This window comes from Anguilla rostrata, chromosome 8, assembly GCF_018555375.3.
Source record: "Anguilla rostrata isolate EN2019 chromosome 8, ASM1855537v3, whole genome shotgun sequence".
NCBI classification, from domain to species: Eukaryota; Metazoa; Chordata; class Actinopteri; order Anguilliformes; family Anguillidae; genus Anguilla; species Anguilla rostrata.
This window is the reverse complement of record NC_057940.1, coordinates 47,028,960-47,052,800: the sequence shown is the minus strand read 5'-3', so window position 1 is coordinate 47,052,800 and position 23,841 is coordinate 47,028,960. Positions and strand designations below refer to the sequence as shown.

General features: G+C 39.6%; 1 protein-coding gene across 10 annotated transcripts in view; it reads left to right on the top strand.

Moving 5' to 3' along the window:
• Positions 1 to 23,841, top strand: part of LOC135261819 (ankyrin repeat and IBR domain-containing protein 1) — a 226,930-nt gene that overhangs the window by 32,406 nt on the left and 170,683 nt on the right. For all 10 annotated transcript variants that reach the window (XM_064348453.1, XM_064348454.1, XM_064348448.1 and 7 more), the window contains exons 4-6: positions 936 to 1,118; positions 14,655 to 14,772; positions 17,774 to 17,982. In XM_064348453.1, coding sequence (XP_064204523.1) covers positions 936 to 1,118; positions 14,655 to 14,772; positions 17,774 to 17,982 — 510 coding nt within the window. The remainder of the gene's footprint in view (positions 1 to 935; positions 1,119 to 14,654; positions 14,773 to 17,773; positions 17,983 to 23,841) is intronic.

Below are 23,841 nucleotides of genomic sequence, written 5' to 3'. Positions count from 1 at the left end.
ATGTACAGATTATATTTGATGTAACACTGTATAAAAACACTGGGATAACAGTACTGTTCAACCTTAGGCTCAAACCTTAAATGTGAAAATTACATTACATTACAGGCGTTTGGCAGACGCTCTTATCCAGAGCGACGTACAACAAAGTGTATAACCAAAACCAGGAAAAGGTGTGTTGAAAGCCCTAAAGGGAAGTACAGTTCCAAGTGCAGGGAACGACCTCGTAGTTTAGCTTGGACCCTGTAGGTTAATCTGATTAACACAACAAAAACAGCAACAAAGCAGTCTATGCAAATAAAACAAGCAATAGTTGAGTAGGCACAAGTGCAATAACTAAGTTAACTAAGATAAACAGCTTACCTAGCTACAACCCTAAGATTACATGGTCAATTAGAGACTACAGGGAGGTAGGGAGGGATGGGGAGAGGTGCTGCCTGAAGAGGTGAGTCTAAAGTCGTCGTTTGAAGGTGGTCAGGGTCTCAGCTGTTCTGACTTCCACGGGAAGGTCATTCCACCATCATGGAGGCAAAACAGACAGGAGACATGACCGGGAAGCGCAAGTGCGAAGAGGGGGAGGTGCCAGGCGTCCTGAGGTAGTGGAACGGAGGGGTCTGGCTGGCATGTAGGGTTTGAAGATCTTGTGGAGGTATGCTTGGGCTGATCCCTTGACTGCCTGGTATGCTAGGACCAATGTTTCGAATTTGATGCGAGCCATAACGGGCAGCCAGTGGAGGGTAGTGAGCAGGGGGGTGACGTGGGAGTATCTGGGAAGATTGAAGACCAGACGAGCTGCAGCAAAAATTCAAGTCTTTGTTTTTCAACCAGCTCTACATTGCTATCTGTCAATCACTCCTTGCTTTATTGTGTGATTGTGTGCTTGAATAGTGTCAATTTGCATGTTATACTCAGTTCCCATTTCTGCTCCCTGCCTGCAGTTCCTGGTGAAGAGCAATGCAGACCTGTTTGCAGAGAATGAAAACAAGGAGACACCATGCGACTGCGCTGAAAAACAGCACCACAAGGAGTTGGCACTCAGCCTTGAGGCTCAGATGGTCTTTTCTATGAACCCAGAGGTTGAGAACATCGAGGCTGAGTATGCTGCCCTTCACCACAAAGAGGTATACTTGACTGATTGCTTCATGGATGCTTCCCTGGTTCCCCAAGCCATGATCTGAGGGAAAGTTAGTGAGTGTAACCAGAAAATTCACTTTATCCCTTTTGGTAAACCCTCTGATAGAAAATGAATGGTGTTTTTCTTTTCTTTGTTTGGGGGGGGGGGTTCAATTGTTTTATTGCATGAAGAATCAGATAAGTACAGTCACCAAACCCCCACCCCTCAAACCTTGGCTCACCATACAGCTATGTAATAGGAAAATAATAATCATAGTAGAAAAATCCTGATAGTTCTTCTGTAATAGTATAACAGATAAATAAAGTTACTAATCTGAATTTGTCAGAGATTGACCATACTATTATATTTGATCCTGCATTTTTCCATGGCTAATGTACAGTTGAGGTCAAAAGTTTACATACACGTAGGCTAAATACATTCAAAATCAATTTTTCACAACTCCACACATTTCATGTTACCATACATTTCCTGTGTTAAGTCAATTAGGGTATCTACTTTATGTCCCTAAGAGATAATTTCAAAATAATAGCTAAAAGACAGATTTATTTCAGCTTTTATGTACTATATCAGATTTTCAGTGGGTCAAAAGTTTACACACACTTTGTTAGTATTTGGTGGCATTGCCTTTTAATTTCTTAACTTGAATCAAACGCTTGGGGTAGCCTTCCACAAGCTTCTCACAATACTTTTTTTTGGAATTTTTGCCCATTCTTCCTGACAGAACTCCTGGTGTAACTCAGTCAGGTTTGTGGGCCTCCATGCTCAGACACGCTTTTTCAGTTCAGTCCACAAATTTTCTATGGAATTCAGGTCAGGGCTTTGTGATGGCCTCTCCAATACTTTCACTTTGTTGTCTTTAAGCCATTTTGTTACAACTTTGGAGGTATACTTAGGATCATTGTCCTGCTGGATGACCCAGTTGTGACCGGGTTTGAACTTTCTTGCTGATGTCTTGAGTTGTTGCTTCAGTATTTCTAGATAATTCTCCTTCCTCATAATGCCATCTATTTTCTGAAGTGCACCAGTCCCTTTTCCAAAACACCACAACATAACATAACATAACCTTAGACGAGAACAGGCCATTCAACCCAATACTGCTCATCTATTCCTACCACTAAACTGTACTTAATGCTTAGTTTACCTAAAAGCTAGATAGTATCTAACACTGTATCAAGCCGGGTCTTGAATACCCCCAGTGTTTCTGCCTCCACTATATGTCCAGGCAAGCTATTCCACACATTGACCGCTCTCTGTGTGAAAAAATATTTCCTAATGTCTGTGCCCTTTGCCAGTTTCCATTTATGCCCCCTCATTCTGCTAACCAAACTCAACTTTAATAATTTCCTGTAGTTCACTTTATTAATCCCTTTAATAAATTTAACAGCCTCAATCAAATCTCCCCTAAGTCTCCTTTTACTAAGCTTGAAATGTCCAAGCATCTCAAGCCTTTCCTCATAACACTTATCTTTTATACCCGGATTCAATCTGGTTGCCCGTCTTTGGACCTTTTCCAGTGCCTCTATATCTTTCTTGTAGTACGGTCCCCAGAACTGCGCACAGTACTCTAAGTGTGGTCTGACAAGGGTATTGTATAGACGCTTTCATCGGACGCACACGCATTGCCAAGGTTATGCGCTTGGCCCTAAGTTAACTTCCAGTCTGTGTTTGTTTATTATTGGGTTTGTGTTTACTGACTAATACGGCACCGATTACAAACGGAGTGAAAGTTAAACTGATGAGCAGACTGACGTTGGGCTCAGGTTGTTGTGCTGTGGGGTGCAACTTGGAACAAATGCCATTTCGAAAATGTGTAAAAATACATTATTAAACTTTGTAACCCCACTAGGGAATTGTGAAACGAATTTCTTGAATCCCTGCATTTATTATAGCTGGTGCTTGCCCATTGTTACTTTGTATTTTTGAGAAATAACTGCACATCGTTACCTATTAAAATGTAAGTCCTGTAAAAATACACATAATAAACTGTATAAATAAATAAACCAACATCATACATACACATTTAGTAATACTAATACAGGCTTATTTACTATATCAACTTTAAGACTAGCAACACGCTCGTAATTATCTCATCATGACCCATTAAAGCCAATGGCGCAGACGTTGCTTCATACTTTCAAACTGCTTTCCCAACGGCTATTTTGCGTCCTGCGACTTGAGTTACAACAGTGAATATGTACGGATTCCTAGACGTGCTGATAGGGACCACCCTTTCTCATATTAACCTCAAATACGCAAGACAGGACACTTATACAGTATGCTAGCAAATTTATGTTAAGTTCCATTCATTTATATAGGGTTGTGGATACACGTCCCCTTAGCAATCAAAAGCTAGCGCTGGACCACCTCTGACTTATTTGCTGGCACAGAAAAAAAATTGTGAAAGTGTTGAAAAAATGACCACGGGAGGATAACAAGGACATTTTCTGCTACTTAGCTAGGTACAGGTTGTTACCGATAATTCACCTATTTCATATATAGTTGCAAATCAGTTTACGTTTTCCTGTCTGTCGAACGAAGGTGGTCGAATAGGTGCTCTCACTGTAGCACTGACTTCAGGTAACAAACTCATAAGCGATAACTAATAGCTAGCTGACCAGTAACAAGCCTTCAATAGTTATGAACAATTAGCTAACTAAATTGATTGTAGCTAGCTAGCTAGCTAAACGTAGCTAACATTGTATAAATTATTCACAGAAACGTTAGATCAATGCTAGTAGTTGATACGCTATAGCTACGTTTTGAACGAACGCTATGATACCTCTTTCCAATGACTTGACAGCGTTACATTGCCTGATCATTTTTTGTTGTGGTAACCTAGCAAGATGACCCAAACTATTAAGAGCCACAATGTTTTTCCATCAATGCATGCTATACAAATAAATACCTACAGTAATTGCATTGGCTACAAATTCTGCCCACTAGCCCCAGTTTGTGTCTCTAGTCATTGTTTTTAAGCAATATCATAGAAAGAGTGCACTTTTTACACAGTGTGTGCATGTAACCCAGAACAGTTATGGATTATGCAAGGAATGTATGATGCTCCGCAAGGTGCAATACTGTCAACAGTTATCTGTTTCTGTCGCTTGTTTTTCTGGTAGTGCAACGTTATCGCATTTGAGTTTGGCCAAGTAACGGTTCTTTTCTTCGACTGGTAACCCCAAATAATACTGGCTTGCCATAGTTTTAACTAGCTAGCTAACATAATTTACTTGTTATTTATTTTGCTTGTTATCAGAAATAGTCTAAAGGGACTCTGTTGTTATTGATTGTTTGCGGAAGTCTGCCGGAAGTTAAGTTAGGGCCAGAACAACGCACATGCGCAGTAACGTTTGTTTATGTTGTTATCGTTGAAAGCGTCTATAGTGTGAGTATGATCTCCTTAGATTTATACTCAATACTCCTGGCTATGTATCACAGCATCCAGTTGGCTTTTTAAAAAAAATTTTCTGCTACTGCACATTGACCAGACCCTGATAGGCTTTGATCAACTATTACTCCCAAGTCTTTTTCTACATGTGCACATTCTAATTTTGTACCACCCATAAAGTAATCCTGCCCTATGTTTTTATTCCCCACATGTAGAACTTTACATTTAATTATATTGAATTTAATTTGCCAGGTTTCTGCCCACTTCTGGATTCTGTTTAAATCTTCTTGGATTACTTTAGTAGATTCCAAACTGTTGGCTAAACCTCCCAGTTTTGTATCATCTGCAAATTTAACTAGTGTACTTTCAATGTCCGTGTCAAGGTCATTTATGTAAATGAGGAAGAGCAGTGGACCCAGCACCGATCCCTGTGGAACTCCATTTCCCACAATACCCTGCTCAGATAAGATCTCTCCTACTACTGCCCTTTGTGATCTATCCCGTAACCAGTTCTGAACCCATTCTGAAATGCCTCCTGTAATTCCTACTGTCCTCATTTGATAATGAGTTTGTCATGTGGTACCTTATCAAATGCTTTTGGGAAATCTAAGTATATAATATCATAAGCCCTGCTCCCATCCAGACACTTGGTAGCTTCCTCAAAGAATGTCAAAAGTTTGTCAGGAATGACCTTCCCTTGCAAAAACCATGTTGACCTTCCCTTAGTATGTTATTATTTTCAAGAAATAATTCTAGTTTGTCAGTTTGATATTGCTAGTTTGATACTGCCACCCCTATGCTTCACAGTTTGGATAGTGTTCTTTGGATTAAAAGCCTCACCCTTTCTCCTCCATACATAGCTATCATTATGGCCAAAACAATCCAATATTTGTTTGATCTGACCAGTGAACACTCTTCCAAAAGGCTAGGTCTTCGTCCTGGTGATCACCTTAAAACTTCATTCTGCCTTTTTTATGCCATCTTGGAGTAGGCGCTCCTTCCTTGCGCGACAGTCTTTCAGGCCATGGTGATGTAGGATTCCCTTAATGGTGGATATAGATACTTTGGTACCTGATGCCTCCAACTCCTTCACCAGTTCCTTTGTTGTAGTCTTGGATTTCAGTTGAAACTTTTGGACAAAATTTAGTTCAGCCCTGGGAGTTCATTTGTGCCTCCTTCGTGAATGATGACATGTCTGTATGGTCCCAAGATTTTTATATTTGCATACAGTTGTTTGTACAGATGCGTGTGGTACCTTCAGTTGTTTGGAAATTGCTCCTAAGGAGGGACCGGACTTGTGGAGGTCCACAATTTTTTTTCTGAGGTCTTAGCTGAGTTGCTTGATGTTTGTAAACTTTTGACCCACTGGAATTCTGATATAGTGAATTAAAGCTGAAATAAATCAGATGCCCTAATTGACTTGCCAAAAGAAATGTATGGTAACATGAAATGTGCGGAGTTGTGAAAAACTGAGTTTGAATATCTTTAGCCTAGGTGTATGTAAACTTTTGGCCTCAACTGTGTAAGTCTTAACAGTGCTAATTCTGCCAACTCCATTTTTGCAGTATCCTGAACATATAAAAGTCTATTCCTGATGTGGAACCAATGTGGTCCAAAAAACTTTTTGTGCTGTTTAATTAATATAAAACTCAACTGCCGATTCAAGAACGCCACAGTTTGTAGTCTTAAAACCCAGATATTAGTAGTCATTTTGAGCTATGGGCTCCATTGGCCGATTTCCAGTGCTTTTTTCAATTTTTTGGGATTTTTTTTTCCATTGTGTGGTCCATCGGGATTGCTATTTCTTCTGAAAATAAGGTCTGTGCTTAACATAAGCTGAAAAGAGTTTCATGTTTTGTTCTATGGAATAAATTACACCCATTATCTCAACCATGAATTTTGAAGCTGTTATGTAATTTAAAGGAGTAATTTGCCAATAAGTTGCTATATTGGGATGGCAAGTATGCCATACAGCCAAGTTATGCCTAGGTGCGGCATGCCCCATACCTATACAGCACCGAGAGTTTGGCACTTTTCAGCAACAGCCACAGACTCTCAGCCCTTAAAAACATTAATTTCGGTACATTCTGACCCTAATTCAACAGACAGAATTAATTAACAACTGCACATGTCCACACAATAAAGCCCCAAACTAAGGGGATTTTGCGTTTTCTCCTTCTGCTTTTTCCTGCCTCCTAGCCTACAAAGAATGTCTCCCCATTGGTCATTTTACATGCACCAGCCAATCCTTCACCGACACCAGACAATCAAAATGTCACATACACACGCAAAATGGACTTATCTTTTTACCCAAGAAAATTGCCAGTCTCTATTGCTAGTCAGTTCGTGGCTCAGTGGTAACATCACAGTCTATGGATCGTTGAGTCGCAGGTTAAAACCCCACCTGAAGCAAATTTCTTATACATGCTTATTTACTCACTAATAGTTGTCTTTTATTTCTCAACTATTACTTTTGCACCACATCTACCTGCCGTTCATCGAACGTATAGACTGCATTATGACGTGCCATCTACACATTCAGTTAACCTCCTACAATATCGCCAGGCCATATGGATACAACTGGAGCTCAGCTGTGCTTACTGACCAGTCATCTTTAAAACCACGGACACATTTGACCAAGAAAATTCACACTTTATAGCCGCGTTTCCACCGCAGGAACTTTACCCCAGAACTAGGAACCGTTTCGACCGCAGGAACTAGGGTCTAAATTAAGTTCCGGGGACTTTATTTTACCCCCAGAAAAGTCCCTGCTTGGGGGGTAGTACTTTCCAAAAGTACCGGAACTTTTGGGGTGTGGCGCAAGCGCTGAAAATTTCTGATTGGCCGACTACTCGCAGTGTTTTATCTCAACCGCCATTTTTAAAAATCTGCAGCCGCAAACAGATTTATTTTCATAATAACTTGAAATCAAACTTGTATGTTATGTGGCGCAGTAGCCTACTTTTGGTTATAGCCTGCCAACGTCTTGGAATTATAACACGTGTGCTCTTCTGTTCTTTTCTTGCTTTAGTATTCGTTTTATAAAATGTTAAGCATTCGTGCTTTTTTTTGAAAAGTAAAGTAAAAGTGCACATTAACTTGTTGGTGCAATCCCCTAGTAGCCATGATGCCAGCATCCTAACATTGGTAAACTCATACTTTCCGTGCTTCTGCAACCAAACTATGAGTTGAAAACACAAATTCTTTGTTCTAGCTTTCACCCCCTCCCTGCAGTCTCATCTGCAACTACACCCCCCACCCACAACACAGTGGGCAATAGGGTATATCTGAGCATTCATAAGAACATTCTTTCACCAATAAAAATTTGTATTCCGTCATAGCAACAACATAAAGCCAACAATAGCTGAAGGTATGGCAGTGCAGCTATGGAAAATGCTGTTGAGGATATTTCACACTGTAACGTAAGTGTTCGGTGGTAGTTCAGTTGGCAGCTTTGTCGGGTTTGTGTTTCAAGAACTGGATGTGACGTGAGCTGAACCATCGCTAAAACGTGGTAGACAGTTGAATAATGTTTTAGCCCCTTCACACACATGCCAAGTCTGTCCAATCCTTGCACATTTAGGGGGTACCCTATTTAAAGCTTTATAATACCAGATGTGAGCATCACAGAGACTTGAAAAATGGTTTAAATGAAGCAATACATTTGTACCATTTACATTACTTCAATTAGTTTGTATTCATACTTTAGGAAGAAATAAAGTGCCACAAATGCAATTGTCTAGGCAAAAAAGCAAAAATGAATTTTTTTTTTTTTTTGCCAATACATTTTTTAGTTTACAATGAAATACTGAGAGATCCCATTGTTTCTTTGTTTCTGGATCAGAAACTCCTTGACCACAAGTGCGTAAAATCTAAGGGTGGATATGTAGAACTGCTAAAGATCTATGAAGCAAAAAGTAGGCAGCATACCCAGTGTCTTCAAATCTATCCAAAATGTCTAAAATATGCATTGCTGTAAATCACAACATAATCATAATCATGCATTTCACTACAAATCAACTGTTTTGACTCAAGAAACTCACTTTTGCATCATTTACAAGCGTTCTGTTAGCACAGTGGTCTAAAATATCTCTGAGTCCAGAAACATCAAAAATCTCTCCAAAAATGAATAAAATGCTTTTTTATCTATTATAAATCATATAAATGTGCCCCTTATGAAGGTTTAAGATGAAACATTGATAATCAGATTTAATAACTTTCGGTTATGCAGGTTTATACGCAGGTTTATAAAAGGCTATTCCAAAAGTAAAATCAGATCAGATGTTATACGTCATTAGAAAGCTTATACTGTCACCTGTAGGTTAGATTACTTGTCAATGAAGCCAGATTGTAATAAAAACACCGTAAACTTCATGTGTGGTATTACGCACAGCTATTTTGGAAGATACCCAGGCATTAAAATGAGTGTGTATTTCACAAATGGATTGTCCAAAACAATATATGATCACTCAGTCTCAAAAGGAACATTTCTACGCATAAAACCAATGGTAAGGTTGTATATTTATTCCATATTTAGTCCCCGATATTAACAGTTGAATGATGTGGTATAACGTTAGAAAAATTTGTCTTGTTTATTTTGTTATTCAGTGAGCAGCATTTTCACTGCTTTATTGTTGGGTTTATGTTGTTGCTATGACGGTATACAATTTTTTAGTGGTGAAAGAATATTTTTATGAATGCCCAGATAGACACTATTTTTCAGTGTGTCATGAGCGGGGTGTGTAGTTGCAGATGAGACTGCAGGGAGGTGGTGCTTGTTAAATGAATGATCGGCATGACACTGGTGACACTGTGAAACTTCATATTTAGCATAGTTGTCGTGTACTAATGAAATTAGAACAAAGAGTTTCTGTTTTCAACCCAATAGTTTGGTTGCCGGAGCAATAAATGTCTGAGTTCAGCAGTCTAAGCATGCAGGCATGCCGACCATTTGGGGGATTGCGTGAAGTGGTTAATGTCATCCCAACCCCATACAAGAAAACAGTACATATTAGGCTGAAGCCCCGGATGTTACTAGCAGTCTTGATCTATCACAACTCATTAAAGGCCCCACATGGATAACTAGGTCCTCTGAAACACAAATTGATCTGATTTTTAGTAATAAGCCTGACCGTATATTGAAGTCGTTTAACATGACTACAGGATTGTCTGCTCACAATCTAACACTCATAGCCAGAAAACTTAGGGCATTTCATCAACTTAGAATACCCAAGTTTGAGCTTGGCAACCTAAAAAATGTATTAAATGGTATAAATTGGGAAGAACATCTCTCTCACAACTGTGCAGAGGAAGATGTAAATGTTTTTATGAATGTGATTCAGAATACTGTAAACAGTTTTATGAGGAAGGTGAAAAACAAATATGGACAACGGAACTCTCTTCCTTGGATAAGTGGGGATTTATGGTGTCTTATGAAACAAAGGGACCATGCATTGAAACAATTTTTTAAGTCTAGATTAGAATATGATAGGCGTATATATTTACCAGTTTAAGAAACAAAGTAACAAATGAACTTCGAAGAGCCAAAGCAAATTTTTACACCAACATAGTAAAAAAAGCAAAAAGGAATGTGAAATTGATTTGGCAGAATCTTAAAAAATTAACAGGAAGGAGTAATTCTACTACTAGTAAGTCTACACAGAATATCAAACTTTACATGAATGGAAATTACACTCAAGATCATAGTATGATATCAGAAGCTTTTAACAATTATTTTGTGGATTCAAATATTCAAATAACAATTCAAATAGCATTCTTGAGACCCTTAGCTCAGAGATGCAGTATTCTGTACCAGAAACAATTGATAGCATCATACCCATGCTTACTGTTATTTAAAAAATTTTTTCTTTTTTCTGATTTAATATTTTATTTTCTCTGTTTGTAATCAAACAATTCACACGTGGTCAAAGCGCATACTCAGAGCTTTTATTAAAGGGTATTCTTATACATTTTGGTTTTGCCATGAATATTTTTCCATTGAGTTCAACAGGAAAATTAATCAGGAGAAACAATGCTTGTAGTATCTAGTTCATATCTGGCAGCAGCACGGTGGTTTGAGGCTCATTTGATACCTTGGTCCCTTGATGACTTAAAGCCATTTAGCCAACAAATGTGTTCTATACTGTATCAGCATAATTTACAGCTGAATCTAGTCCCACCCCCCAATTCCCATAGAGATCCATTCAAATGCCAAGAGTTTTTGTATGTTTTGTATATATATGTGTATGTGTATATATATGTGTATATGCATGTATGTATGTCCAGTTAAGCCCAAGATTATTCATACCCATGCCAAATTTTGAGTTATAGTGAATTTGTATTTGATGAATAGGTTTCTTCTGACTGGAAATGACATAAAAAGGTGACAAAAGACGGTAAGCAGGGCTCTACAGTGTGAGTATTTCACTCGCATTTGCCCCTGAAAATAGATATGTGCGAACCGGAAAAATAATTTATGAGCACAGTGTGCAAGTAAAGATTACAACCTATGGTAATCTTTCTTTCCCCCCCGCTGCTAATCGTTCAAAAACTACAAATCCCACATTCCACAAGCCGCCAGCTGTTGTACCCGTTGTGACGTGCTTGAAGTTTCATTGCGGCGTCCGTTGCTATGCCGACACTGCCAGCCTTGCTGTATTCTGCAGCGATAAAGTTTATAAGACAACTCGGCAATTTCTCTGGTTTAACGGGTTATTTTCCAGCCTGAAACGGTGCGATGGTATTAGTAAACAGCTAACGTGTCATTTAACTTGCGAGTAGTTGGCTATCTCCCCGAATATGAATTAAATGTTTTTAACAGAAAATAACGATAAATGCGATTTTATTCACGGAAATGGCCATACAAAAATGCGAAATAAACGTTGTGCTCGTGAAAATGGAATGTCACGGACAAAAAAGTTTGCTCTCTTTGCGGTGGTTTGGGCTGGGAACTAACCGTAAGAGCGGAATAGGACACTGCCGCTGTACCCTTGAGCAAGGTACTTAACCTGAAGTATTAAGTATTCAGTATATATCCAGCTGCATAAATGGACACAATGTAAAAAAAATTAAAAATGCTATGTAAAAGTTATGCAAGTCGCTCTGGATAAGAGCGTCTGCTAAATGCCTGTAACGTAATAATGGAATAAGCCCCCGAAGTGAAGCACAACGCTGCCTACTGATCGTAGATGAGATCGCTGTGAGGTTGCTTTCCTTAGAGGATTTCAGCTACGTGTTCCCGTATTCCTGAAATTGCTGTAGCCGGGCCCCGGGCTCTTTTTTGAGCCACCCTTTGGACGGGCCCGTGCCTAGTGTCTAGATACTAGGGTCTTCCACTTCCATGGTCCTCCGATGGTTTTCACATCATAATTGCACACAAGGAGAAGGAGCGCACACACACACGCACTCGCAATATAAATATGTATGTAATAAATTGTTTGTTAATAAACTCTGTGTTACTTGAACATTTTCCACTGTTACAGTACATTACATCACAGGCATTTGGCAGACGCTCTTATCCAGAGCGACGTACAACAAAGTGTATAACCATAACCAGGAACAAGTATGACGAAAACTCCAGAGAGAAGTACCGGTCCAAGTGCAGGGAGCAACCGCATAGTTTAACTTGGACCCTGAAGGTTAAACTGATTAACACTAACACAAACGAGAACAGCAACAACGCAGTCTATGCAAAAATACAAGCAATAGTTAAGATGAGTTAAGTCACCTACCTAGTTACAACCCTAAACTTACAGTCGATTTAGAGATTAAATTGAGAATACGATTTACAGCATAATTTGGGTCTTTTGTTTATATTCAATATTAGTAATTGCAGCGAGAAACTGCAGCTGTAGGTCGTTATGTTATGGTAGTAACGGGACTATATATGTATTAGGCTACCGTCATTGTTTCATTATACCAGCGTGTTTTCGCGCGTTTGCACAGAAACTCAGAACCTATCAATAAAATGGTTTAGCTATTTCTCAGCATAATGACAGAATCAAAGACTAAACGAACTCACCCGATACTGTCTTCAAATAATGTCTGGCACTGTCTTCCACTCCTTCCCCGACGGTCAGACCCTCCCCTCACTGATAAAAACTAGACCCTACGGTGTCGGATTACTTGCGTCGCCATGGATGTCGCTTGCCATAAAGAAGTTTACTAGATGTCGTAACCGTTTAGATTTGGAGCCACAGCTCTTCCGCACCCCACCTAATAAAAAAGTCCAAATGGCAGGCAAACAATATGGCGGACATATCTAGTCCCAATAGCAAAGTTGTAGAGCACATTCACATGCATCGGTCGATGAAGTTTTGTGTTGATCTGACTTACGGTGTGGGAGTGATGACCTTTTAAACATGACCCTTTGTTATAGCGCCACCCTCTGGCCGACATAGGTGATTTGTAGTGCCTGAGTAGTGGGGGGCCATAGGAACCGACCTACCAAATTTGGTTGGACTACAACTTATGGTTGCTGAGCCTCAGACATTTTAGCGGAGATAACTTCCTTGCCCCAACTAAAAAGTCAAAATGGCGGGCAAACAATATGGCGGACATAGGTGGTCCCAATGACAAAGTTGTACAGCACGTTCAGTTGCATAGGTCCATGATGTTTTGTGTTGATCTAACTTATGGTGTGGGAGTTATGGCCTTTTACGCATTACCCTTTGTTATAGCGCCACCATCTGGCCGACATAGGTGATTTTTAGTGCCTGAGTAGTGGGGGGCCATAGAAACCCACCTGCCAAATTTGGTTGCGCTAGGACTTATGGTTGCTGAGCCTCAGACGCTTTTAGCGGAGAAAAATAAGAATAATAATAATAATAATAATCCGAACAGATACAATAGGGTTCCACCAGCTTCGCTGCTTGGACCCCTAATAATAATCCTAACAAAAACAATAGGGTTCCACCAGCTTCGCTGCTTGGACCCCTAATAATCCTAACAGATACAATAGGGTTCCACCAGCTTCGCTGCTTGGACCCCTAATTATTTAAGATATAAACACTGGACAGTGGCTGTCAGCTCAAGCCTCAAATTCTCAGCATGTACATGAATGAACCCTTTCACTTTGCAAACTTGCAACAAAACTAGGCAAGAAAACGTGACCAGTGCTGTTCCTGCTCTTATTAAAGAAGAACTTTCTTGACTTTTTCTTTGTTGTTACTTACATATTAATGTAATATTTTCCCTGTTTTTTATTTTGTAGGATATATAAATCTTTTTTAAAGATTCAGTAAACCAAACAACTCCTTAATGTTATATATTCTCAATGTAAATTGTTTGCGCTGTACTACCCATCATACAGCACTTTGCCATGTTTTGTGCTTTTATAGAGGCCACAGTATTTGCTTTTGTAGTCTGCTCTGTGGCTGCTTTTGCAATATTGTATTTACAAGCAAATCTTGGTTATACTTTTGGTAGCATTTAAATTTTGAATTGGCAGGTCCCTCCAACCCCCTAAAATGTTATTTTAAAATGAGCCAGTAATACAATATACCACGGTAAAATTTGGCGATAGTTTAACGGTATCAAAATTGGATACTGCCCAACTTTAATTTGTAGGTGTATGGTCATGTAGGAATTTCTTAACAAAAATGATGGTGCTGAAGATAAAGATAACAAACGACAGAGTCAGGAGCTCCTTTATATAATTTAATAATACGACCGGTCGGGAAGAGATACAAGTACAGTCTTAGAAAATATAAAGTCCAATATATGAGTTTAAGTAGTTTTCAGAGACAAAGAACTGTTGTCCCAGCCTATGAGATTCATTTAATCACCATATGCAAAGATTCCATTACTAGCCAATCGTAAGTTAGGATCAGGGAGTCCATACCAAGGCTGGCCATGCGGGCCTAGAGGTCCTCTAGACCCCTAAATCACTTGATATATACCACAGCTGGAGTCTATCTCCTGTAGCTAACATTGCAACAGGAACATGGCATGGGGTGAAACAGTGTACACTTAGATATATAGACTTTTATCAAGTTACCATAAGATATATGATATTTTATATAATTGCTTATATAATTGGTTATATAACATTTTATGTAAATCTACTTTTTAATCATAACCCTTCAGTCATTTGTTTTTATGTGTGATATGTGTTTTGCTCTCTTGTCTGCACAGCCATATGAGGGCCTGAAGCTGCAGGATCTCCGTAAGCTGAAGGACATGCTGATTGTGGAGACGGCTGACATGCTCCAGGCCCCACTCTTCACTGCTGAAGCGCTGCTCAGGGTACACGGTACATGACCAGGATGACACCTTCACACTTGCATGTAGAAAGAGAAAACAGAAAAAGCATATAGGGAATTGCACACACACATGCCATATTTAAACTCTTTAGAAGCTTTTAAACCTTCACAACTGTGAGTATTTTCCCTACAAACACAATGTGAAAATATACTCTATATGACCAAAAGTATCTGGACACCCCTTGGTCTGGGGCTTGTAACTATTTTCAGGGAAATGGACCCAAATGCAGAGAGGGAAAAAACTCAGGAGGCGTCACAAGGAAAATTCTAACAAAGACTTTACTTCAAAAATTCAAATAACAAACAAAAAGGCCACAGGGCAACTCTCAAAAAAAACACGAAAATCTTCAGAACGGGAAAAAAAAAAACTTCTCAAAATCAAAATGAGCAGATACGTATAAGCAGATACACAAGTAAAAACATACAGGTGGAAATACAGAGGCAGAAACACAAGGAACCAGCACTCGAGTCAGGGAAGCAAAGAACTTAAATAGATACTAAGCTAACAAGACACAGCAGGGCACAACTCACAATCAAATCAGAGGGGAATAGGATAACGAGGCACAAACAGAAACAATGATTGAATAATAGAAAACAATAATACAATTAAACAAAGGGAAAACTAATGAGGGAGAACTAACAGAAACGCAAACCTGCAGTGCCGCCATCTGGCAGCCCAAAAAGGAAAAACAGACACAGAAAATACAGAACTATGACAGGGCTGAGTTTGTGCAACTGGACGATAAAAGCATTACAGTACAAGCCGAGAGGACACAAATGAATGAACCATTTTTTCAGCATCCTGGAGGGACAATATGTTTCTTAATTTAGATATGTACTTCAGGTAGAAGAAGGCCACTTATGATATTATTAATATGAGCCTGAAAGGCGAAATCTGAATCAGTAGTTACGCCAAAGGTTTTAACAACTGCTTTGGCGGAGACAGAGAAGCCATCTATATTTTATAAAGACGGTAGGAATTTATCGCTTAAGAGATTGGGGATCTACTACCAGCAACTCAGTCTGGTCCGAATTCAACATGAGAAAATTTTGGGTTATCCGAGCCTTTATGTCTTTAAGACAGGCCTCTCATTTGACTAGGTGATCAACTTTGCCTGGCTTAAAGGATATGTAAAGTTATGTATCATCATCATAGCGTTGATAGTTAACATCGCGTCTGCTTATGATGTGCCAAGGGGGAGCATGTACAGAGAAATGTGCAGGGGACCCAACACAGGTCCTTGAGCTACTTCAAGGTTTACCCTGGAATACTCAGAGGGTTTATTGTTTACCCTGTTTATTGCTTAAGAGCCTAATCTAACGTCTGGGTAGGCTAACTTATCACAAGCTCTTTGGTTAATCATTGATTTTTAATTTTTAATATTATCATCTTCATTGTGATCGTCATCGTTGGCTAGCCTCTTGCTTGGAACGGTCTCTCTATTGAAATGCATGACTTCTGGCTGTTCAGTCTGTTTGCTTCGCAGCGCATAAGTTGAAAAAAACCATTGCACCTGAAGCCTCGGTTGGACACAAAAATCTCTGCATTGCTCTGGGTCGGAGCCCCTTGCAAGCCTCTTTCTGACTCCTATAGGAAGTGAATGACTTACGGTCTATTGTTGTCATATATCAAAATTCAGTATGAAATCGGCTTGACACACTGAGATTTTTCAGGGAGGTAAGGATTAAACCACATAAGGGCTTGCCCAGTGACCCCAACTGATTTTTCTAGCCTATGGAGGAGAATATGGTGGTCTGTGGTATCAAGTGCAGCCCTTGCAGATCAAGTATGACAAGAACTGAGATACAGCCACAAACAAGGAAAAGAAATGGATCATTAAATACTCTGTTGGAAAAAGATAGCTTTTGAGCTACTGTACATGTTGTTCAAGGATCTTTGATAGAAATGTTAGGTTTGAAATACTTGATTTTTTGAGCAGTGACTTGATTTCTGCCATCTTTAAGGATATGGGAACATAGCTAGATAACAGTTAAGAATTAATTATATGAGGAATTGATTTACCAAGAACAGGCAACAGTTCCTTTAGTAGCTTAGTGGGTGTGGGTTCAAGAGTATGGGTGGATGGTTTGGAAGAAGAAAATAATTTTACAAGTTTAGCTGAGATGTATGGGAGGAAAGGAATCAAGTCATTCTGCATGTCTAGGAGGCAGTCCTATGATATCCATGAAGCTGTTGATGACTAGTGTGGAGGCAGATATCTTCTCTAATTCCTATTACTTTACTGCAAAAGTAAGTCAATAAATCGTTGCTTCGACAAGAAGCTGGAATTTGAGTTTTAGATGCTGCATGATTATTAGCTAGATCAATAACTGTTTTGAAAAGAACCCAGGGATTATTCAGATATTTTTGCATAAGAAATAAAGCTTTCCAGGCTAGGTGAAATACCTGCAGTTTAGTGGAACACTACTTGCGTCCAGTTGACAAGACTTCTGTTTGAGGAGTGGTAGTAACAAAAATAATGAATTAAACGCTGAATCAATTAAACTGCAATTAAATTAAATGTTGAACCAAATAATTATGGAGGAATATTTCGGACAAAATTAAATAAATAAATACATCATGAAATGTGAGCATAAGTAATTAAATGTGGCACGAAATATATTATGTATATATTTATTTATTTAATTATTTATTTCAATGACGCTATGTGCGACATGAAATAAGGCTTGAAATTAAAACCGTCACTTTCATTTATTTCAGTGACACTACGTGTGTGACATGAAATAAAGCTTGAAATTAAAACCGTCACTTTCACCCATCAAAGTTGGGAGGGCGGGCTCTAACGAGTACACAAAACACAGGATGCTTAGTGATAGGTTGAGTATTTCTTAGGTAATTACCTGTTTTTTTAAGTGTTATTTTGTTTGTCTCTGTGACTGTTAATGGTGCTTACTTGTGTATAAATTATTTAACAAGGCTTTCTGACTGGTGCGGCACAATGGTGGTAACCTTTTACTACTGCGGGACAGACTGGGACAGGGAGAAGTTGCTGGAAGCCTGGATGTCCAACCCTGAGGACTGCTGCCAGCGATCAGGTGTTCATATGCCAACCCCACCCCCCAGTGGGTACAACGCTTGGGACACCCTACCATCCCCTCGGACGCCCCGTACCACCCGTTCATCTGTCACCTCGCCTGATGAAATCAGCTTATCACCTGAAGATGAGAGCATACCCCTGGTGAGATGCCCCAAAAGTTCAACTTTCCAGGGCAAGTTATTGCCCACAACACGATGTGAAGTACATCTATGTTGCACTCTGATTTGTATTCATTTTATTTATTTTAACATTTGAACTAAATTTGGTTTCATTTAGCTGATACAAAAGCACGGTGGTTTGAGGCTCATTTGATACCTTGGACCCTTGATGACTTAAAGTAATAATTTCGAAGATTTTCATTAAAATAAATGTCTTTTAAGTCACTATCTATCGCTGCATTGGGTAACACAATGGTGATTGAGCCTATTTTTATATTAATTTATACTATTATTATTATCATAATTCATGATTAAAAAACTTGGTGTCTGTGGCGACATTCCCGGGAAAAAATCACAAGCGGCGCACAGTTAGTGACGCGTTTAGATTTCGTATTACATTTAATGACAATGTAACTTTACTAAATTACATAGCTATTTGCACAGCTAACGCTGGCTACCGGACCATGTCAAGAAAGACAACATTAGTTTAGACAACGTTGCGCACAGTATCCATCTCTCTTATCAGGTAACGTTGCGTTAGCTAGCTAGCTAATGTAATTAACACAATCTAATGTCGGCTAACAATTAGAAAAAAACGCTAGCTACCGGTACCGACCTCGCAAACCGTCTCTCGAATGCAATGCTACCTTGTTGCAACGTTGCAGTGTAGCTAGCTTCAGTTCAGATCAATGATTCGCAACGAGACTGGGTGCAACTTGCAAAATTCCAAGACGTCTGATTGTAAACGTTCTAAAACTGCACTTGGCGATTTGACAAGGACGGTCTTTTAAAACCTCAGGGCAGGCAACGGCTCTGCTACTAGCCAGTTCACACCGCTGCAATTTTCTCTGCAACATTCTAAAACCGTTTCGCCTCGTTGCAAATCATTGATCTGAACTGGCCTTAACGTTACCGTTATTTACATTGCCATCGAGTTCATCAATATATTATAATGATCAGAATAAAGCCGGGGTATGTGGAGCAGAGCCGGGTCTGATTTCTGAAGACGTCATGCAGGAGAAAACTAAATAAAAGAATACGGCAGTATGGATTAGCCTTGTTATTATTTTATTATGCTTCCTCATGTTCCTTCAGCCTTTATGCCCTTTTTGATGAAATCTCCTTTGTTTTTGTTTTATTCTTCTTGTTCTGATTGCTAATTTAACACCCAACTCAGCTTTATTCTCGAACAGTTTAGCTAGCAAAACCAGAAACACCAGGGGTGTGCAAGGCAGTTGCAAGGCAGTTTCAAAAATACCACACAACAATCATTCACGAAAAATACTGCTTATTGTGCATGAGATACATAATTGCACGAGCCACTGCGAATCCCGCAAATTCTTCTCTGCAGTGTAAAGATGTTCATACCGGGCAAAAGGTGGATAAAGAACGTTTGCAGAAATTGATCATCACTAATTCTACCCCAGGTTTGCTACGGCATTTTAACCCGGCTCGGCAGTGTAAAGACATCTTGAGTTAGCCTAATGTCTGAGTTAGCCTAAGACAACGAATGAGTATGTACATAACGTTACTTTTATAACAACCGTTTTTTATTCAGTAAATAGTAAGTGTTATAGTTGGCGTGCCAACTGACTGACGTCACACAGGCGACACTGGTTGGATCCGGTTGGATCTATGGGAAGTGAGGTCCAAAAACACACCTGCAATTACCGCTTCTCGCCATTGGCACCGCCATAGAGAACGAAACTGAAATCTTCGAGATTGTCACATTAAAGCCATGTAGCCAACAAATGGGTTCCATACTGTATCAGCATAATTTACAGCTGAATCTAGTCCCACCCCCTAATTCCCATAGAGATCCATTCGAATGCAAAGAGTTTTTGTATCGTTTGTAGGACAACCTGAAAATAAGATATCCAGACTCTGATGATGTTGATAGGTCACAGACATCAGGAAGTCAATGCAATGATATGCAACCAAATACAAAACATAACTCTTTTATTTGACATTATTTTAATTTGTCTACTGTATAAGTGAATTTACCTGTTTCTAGATTTTCCCCAAACAGTTCACTGCAACAAAAGTAAACGAGCAAATGGTGGCACAGGAGGTCTCAGGAGTGCATTTGTTTAATTCTTGCCAATTTTCTGACCAATGATTTGTTGTTAAGACCAGACTGTTGTTAAGACTTTGTTAAAAGCTTAATTTTTTTCCATTTTGGGCTTGGCCCATTTTTTTACCCAGGAGTGTACATGCTTCAGCAAACGGTGGTCCCGTTCTGTGAGCTTGTGTGGCCTAACGCTTTGCAACTGAGCTGTTGTTGCTAGGCATTTCCACTTACATTATATTACATTACATTTATTTGGCAGGCGCTTTTATCTAAAGTGACGTACAATAAGTACATACCAAAGGTCACTGGAACAACTACAAAACACAGGTCTGATAAGGTACAATAGCCTACTTATTATGTAACATATTACATGTTATTCATAGCCATGAACACCTTAAGTGCAGTTCACACAGTAAGCATAGGCTAGGTCAGAAAGTAATGGTAAGTGAAACTAGGAGGCATGAAAACAAGCTACAACATCAAGATAACAATACAAGTGGTGGATGGAGGTGTAACATGAAAGTGCTACAGGAACAAATTAGATGGATTCAAATAATAAGAGCAATCCTAGATTGGGAGTGCCCTGCAGAGTAGTGATAGTTAGTCCAGGTACAGTATGAACAGATGTGTCTTCGGGCCACGGTGGAAGGTGGTTCGTAGAGGAGCAGGGAGTTCATTCCATAATTGGGAAGTTAGGGTGGAGGAGCTTCATGGTTGGGACAAGCGAGAACCATTCACCTGCATGGCAGGGAGTGCAAGTTGCCCTGCTGCAGCAGAGCGGAGTGGTCGAGCTGGCGTGAATCATGATTGAATTATGTCCTGTACGTAGGTAGAGGCTGTCCTATTAGCTGCAGTGTAGGTGAGGGTCAGGACTGAATCTGATCCTGGCCTTAACTGGTAGCCAGTTGAGTGACCTCAGCCGGGGATTGACATGTTTGGCATTAGCTTTCTGAATATCGGTAGTGACTGTATGGCACTGGCTGGCATGCTTGCAAGGAGGGAGTTGCAGTAATCTAGACGAGAGATTACCATAGCCTGGTCAAGTTGCCGGGTGGAGTGCATGATCAGGTATGCTTGAATCCTACTGATGTTGTACAGGAGGAATCTGTATGACCGTGATGTTGTTGTGATGTGCTTCTTGAGGTCCAGCTGATCATCCAGGACCACCCCCAGGCTCTTTGCATGGTGAGAGGCAGTCACTGTGGTGTTATCAACAGTGATTTAGAGCTCCCGTAGTAGGGAGGTCTTGTGAGGGATGAACAGCAGCTCGGTCTTGTTGAGGTTAAGCTTCAGGTGATGCCTTGCCATTCATGTTGAGATGTCAGCCAGGCGGGCTGATATTCTCTCATTGACCTGTATGGCAGAGGGCAGGAAAGAGAAGAAGAGTTGTCAGTGGTAACAGTGGTAAGAGAAGCCATGCGAATTAATGACTGAACCAAGAGATTTAGTGTAAGTGGAGAACAGCAGAGGCCCCAGTACAGGAGACCCTAGACTCCTGTAACAAAAGGACGAGGTGCAAAGACAGAATACATCCAGGTGACCTGGTAGGAGCTATCTGCACAATAGGAAAAAAACCAAGAGAGTGCAGTCCTAGACATGCCCGTCTCAGCCAAAGCGGTTTTGAGTAGTTTGCAGTTGATCATGTTGAATGATGCAGACAGGTCTAGGAGGATCAGGACAGAGGAGAGGGATGAGGCTCTTGCAATGGCAAGTGCCTCCATCACATCCAGGAGGGCAGTCTCTGTTGAGTGCCTGGTTTGAAAGCCAGACTAGTGAGGGTCAAGCAGGTTGTTCTGAGGGAGAAAAGGTGCTAGTTGATTAACCCCTTTGCGCACATGCCAAATATGGCTAATCCTTGCCCATTTAGGGGGTACCCTATTAAAAGCTTTATAACTCCAGATGCGAGCATCACAGAGACTTGAGAAATGGCTTTAATGAAGCAAGATATTTGTACAATTTACAATACTAAGTTTATATTCATAATTTTGGAAGAAATAAAGTGCCACAAATGCCTAGACAAAAAAATCAATGAAATACTGAGAGATTGCATATATACAGCTGGTTAAACTATACATGTGCTGGGTCAAAAACTTCAAAAAAGTTCATAAAATCTAAGAGTGGATATGTAGAACTACTACAGATGTATGAAGCAAAAACTAAGCAGTGTACCCAGCATCTCCAAATCTATCCAAAATGTCTAAATTATGTGTTGCTGTGAATCACAATATATTCACGTATTTCACTACAAATCAACTGTTTTGACTCAAGAAAATCACTGTTGCATCATTTTCGGAATTACAAGCTTTCAGTCAGTACAGTGGTCTAAAATATCTAGGGGTCCAGAAACATATCCAAAATCTCTCCAAAATTAAATAAAATGCTTTTTCTCCATTATAAAGCATATAAATGAGCCCCTTATGAAGGTTTAAGATGAAACATTGCTATTAGATTTAAAAAATAATGCAAAAATATGGTCACACAATGCGGTACAGTACCTAAATGTGTAATAATTAACTCTTGTATGTATTTCTATACTCTGTACTGTCGTATGTTTTCTTGTATGGGGATGGGACGACATGAAAACAATTTTCAACCGTCCACCACGCTTTGGCAATGTTCCAACTCTCATGTCATCACTGTTGCATGCTTCACAATAACTATTACACTACCATCCAACGCTTACATTACAGTGTTAAATATCCACATTATATAACACCACTAACCTATTTAAAGACACTCAATTTCAAAAATAACGTATATAACCGAAATATTTTGAGCAGTAATACTTACACAGCAATGATGAAATCTCATCTATGTTCAGTAGATGGAGACAGAGACAGTATCAATGATACTGTTGTTTTGCTCCAGAAAACGATGTCAGCTAGGTCTATCAGCAAACATATGGCTTAGCTATGTCCAGAAGTCCTCAATAATAGTATTTTCAAGAATTTACGAAAAATCGTTGACAACGCTTTGTTAGCAGCGTCTTAGTTTTACTGCTACCACAGTGTGAATGCGTAATTGAATGTGATGATAAGAACATTTTTGGTTATGCTGACCTATAAAACGCTATTCCAAAAGCAGAGTTAGACATGTTATACATCGTTAGAAAGCTTATACTCTCACCTACTAAATGAATTGTCAATCAAGCCAGACTGTACTAAAAAGGGCGACGACACCATAAACAACAGGTGTGGTATTACGCACAGCTATTTTGGAAGGTACCCAGGCATCACACATGCGTGTATATTTCCCAAACGGATTGTCCAAGACAATATATGACCACTCAGTCTCAAAAGGGACATCTATGCGTAAAACCAATGGTAAGGTTGTATATTTATTCAATATCTAGTCCCAGATATTGACTGTAGCATGACATTGTATCAATTTTAAAAACTTTTTCTCGTTTATTTCGTTATTCATTGTGCAGTGTTTTCACTGCTGTATAGGCATATCTTAGGGCTATTGTCGGGTTTATCTTGTTGCTATGACGGAATACGATTTTTTAGTGGTGAAAGAATATTTTTATGAATTCCAAGATAGACAATATTGTCCATTATGTCATGGGAGAGGTTTTTTTTCTAGATGAGACTGCAGGGAGGGGGTGCGTGTTAAATGAATGACCAGAGCGACAATGGTGGCACTGCGAAACTCCGTATTCGGTATAGTTGTCGTGTATCGTCTACTAATGAAACTAAAACAACGCCTTTCTGTTTTTAACTCATACTTTGGTTGCAGTAGCACCGAATGTCTGTGTGTAGTAATCTCGGC